This window comes from Propithecus coquereli, unplaced genomic scaffold (assembly GCF_000956105.1).
Source record: "Propithecus coquereli isolate 6110/MARCELLA unplaced genomic scaffold, Pcoq_1.0 Scaffold795, whole genome shotgun sequence".
NCBI lineage: Eukaryota > Metazoa > Chordata > Mammalia > Primates > Indriidae > Propithecus > Propithecus coquereli.
Window position 1 is genome coordinate 280,330 of NW_012154118.1, and position 2,046 is coordinate 282,375.

At 35.5% G+C, this 2,046-nt stretch overlaps 1 protein-coding gene across 1 annotated transcript in view; it reads left to right on the forward strand.

The window, feature by feature from the left end:
- LOC105825324 (activating signal cointegrator 1 complex subunit 3-like) overlaps positions 1–2,046 on the forward strand; it is a 78,780-nt gene that overhangs the window by 20,280 nt on the left and 56,454 nt on the right. Inside the window, exon 2 of the mRNA XM_012663086.1 lies at positions 1,375–1,505. Coding sequence (XP_012518540.1) covers positions 1,416–1,505 — 90 coding nt within the window. The 5' untranslated portion in view covers positions 1,375–1,415. The remainder of the gene's footprint in view (positions 1–1,374; positions 1,506–2,046) is intronic.

A 2,046-nucleotide genomic window follows, 5' to 3' on the forward strand; every position in this document is an offset into this window, starting at 1 on the left:
TAAACATTTCACATAGTTATTTTGTATCTAATTCTAATTAGAGTCAGTTTTTTTTCAAGTATTAAACTTCGTAATAACTTCAGGAATACAACAATCAAGAGGAAAAGCAGGAAGGAGGAGTGGTCTGAGACATACTGTATGCTCCCCTCCCTGCTGGTCTCCTCTCCCCTCCGGTACTTTTCTTCCCACGTTGGACATTTTGGGTTAGATAATTCTTAGTTGACACCTCTATCCACCAGAAGCCTGTAGTGCCCCTCCAACTCCCTTCCAGTTGTGATACCCAAAAGGACTCCAGATATTGCCAAATGTCTTATGGGGGAACAAAAATCATCCCTAGCTGAGAAATGCTTTAAGGACTTGTATAGCTTATGTGAAGTTCTTCAGGTAGCCATGCCTCATAAATCTGTAGATTGTAGTTGTGTTATATAATAAGCAATCTTCAACCAGGACAATGTTAGACTATTTTCCTGGAGGTTAGTTGTTTAGTTGTCAGCATATTAACAAGGAGGTTAGACCAGGTCATCTGACTTCTCTTTGTCCGTGGATGTTCTTCCCCTTCATCAGCTGCTTTAATTCTTTCCTCTATTCTCCAGTCTCCCTGTTACCATTATCTTCTTTTCATTTTTTTTCCTTTTATTAATTTAACATAATTATTGAGTGCCAAAAATATTACAGTCCTGTTCTATTTGCTGGGAGATCAGTGAAATAGAGGTCCTTTCTGTCATGAAACTTGCTTGTTGTGGGGTGAGACAACACATACATCAGGAAGTAAGTGAGAAAATGTCACATATTAATTAGTGCCATAAAGATAATTAAAATTTTGTGCTTTGATAGATAGTGACTGGGGAGCTGCCCTGTTTTTTAGGTGGAGTGGTCAGGAAAAGCTCTGTCTTTGGAGGTATATTTTAAGCCAAGATTTGCATATTAAGCCAGCTCTGTGAACATCTAGGGGAAGAGCATTCCAAGCAAAGGGGAAACCACTAGAAAGTTGTATAATTTGAAACCAGTGAACATTAAACAAAATTGGGGAAAAGATGAGCAAGTGCTTTTATCTCTCTCAATATTATTGGCAATAGTAACACAGTATTTAAGTCCTGCATGTGGGAATCTGTAGAACTCAGGGAATGTTATAGTACCATCTAGAAACAAGTGTTTGTTTCTTTTTCGTTTCTCCAACCATAGCCAATGTGCTATTTAAAAAAAAAAAGAAAATCTTCAGCAGTAGAAAATGTGTCAGGAAAATTTTTCAACATTGGTAGCAATTGCTTTTTTAATTAATTTGTTTCTTTTTTCTCTTGCATGGGTCAATTTGTTGAGTTTGATTACCTCTCCCACCTCCTCTGAACAGATAAATATCATATTGTTTTGTTTCAGTTTCAGGTTTCTGGTTGTATGGATCACTGATTGAATAATAAATGGCTTTACCTCGTCTCACAGGAGCCTTGCGCTCCTTTTCAAATGTCACCAAGCAAGATAATTATAATGAAGAAGTAGCTGATTTAAAGGTAATTTTTTTAGATGAAAACTTATAACCACAGAGTATGGGCAAATATGTGACATTGTTTTTCTCAGTCCTGTGTGCTTAAAATGGAAGTTTTATCTTGTTTAATGTGAGACCAAATGGTGAATGTATATACTGATAATTCCTATGGGAATACTTATGTTAAGCACCTAAAACTGTATTGTCAAAGGGAATAAACAGAACAGTGATAATTGACTCCTTTGTTAGTTTTTCTATTGGTAAAGTCCCTGCCACAGTTAATTTTATAGTTTAATCCAGTAATTTACCTCTGGATCATCTGAGTACGTTTTTAGGTCTCTAGTAAAATTCTTATCAAATGATCAGAAATAATGTACGTTAACATGGGAAATATGAATGTTAACTCTTGAACTCAGAGATTGATCTTACAATCGACTTGTCCTTATAATTGTTAAGAAAGGCATTTAAGACTTAGAAAACACTGTTATTTTAACAGCTACTTTATAACTGAAACTTCAGAAATAAATTATAGTAATAAAAAAAAGATTAGGGCCAGGTGAGGTGGG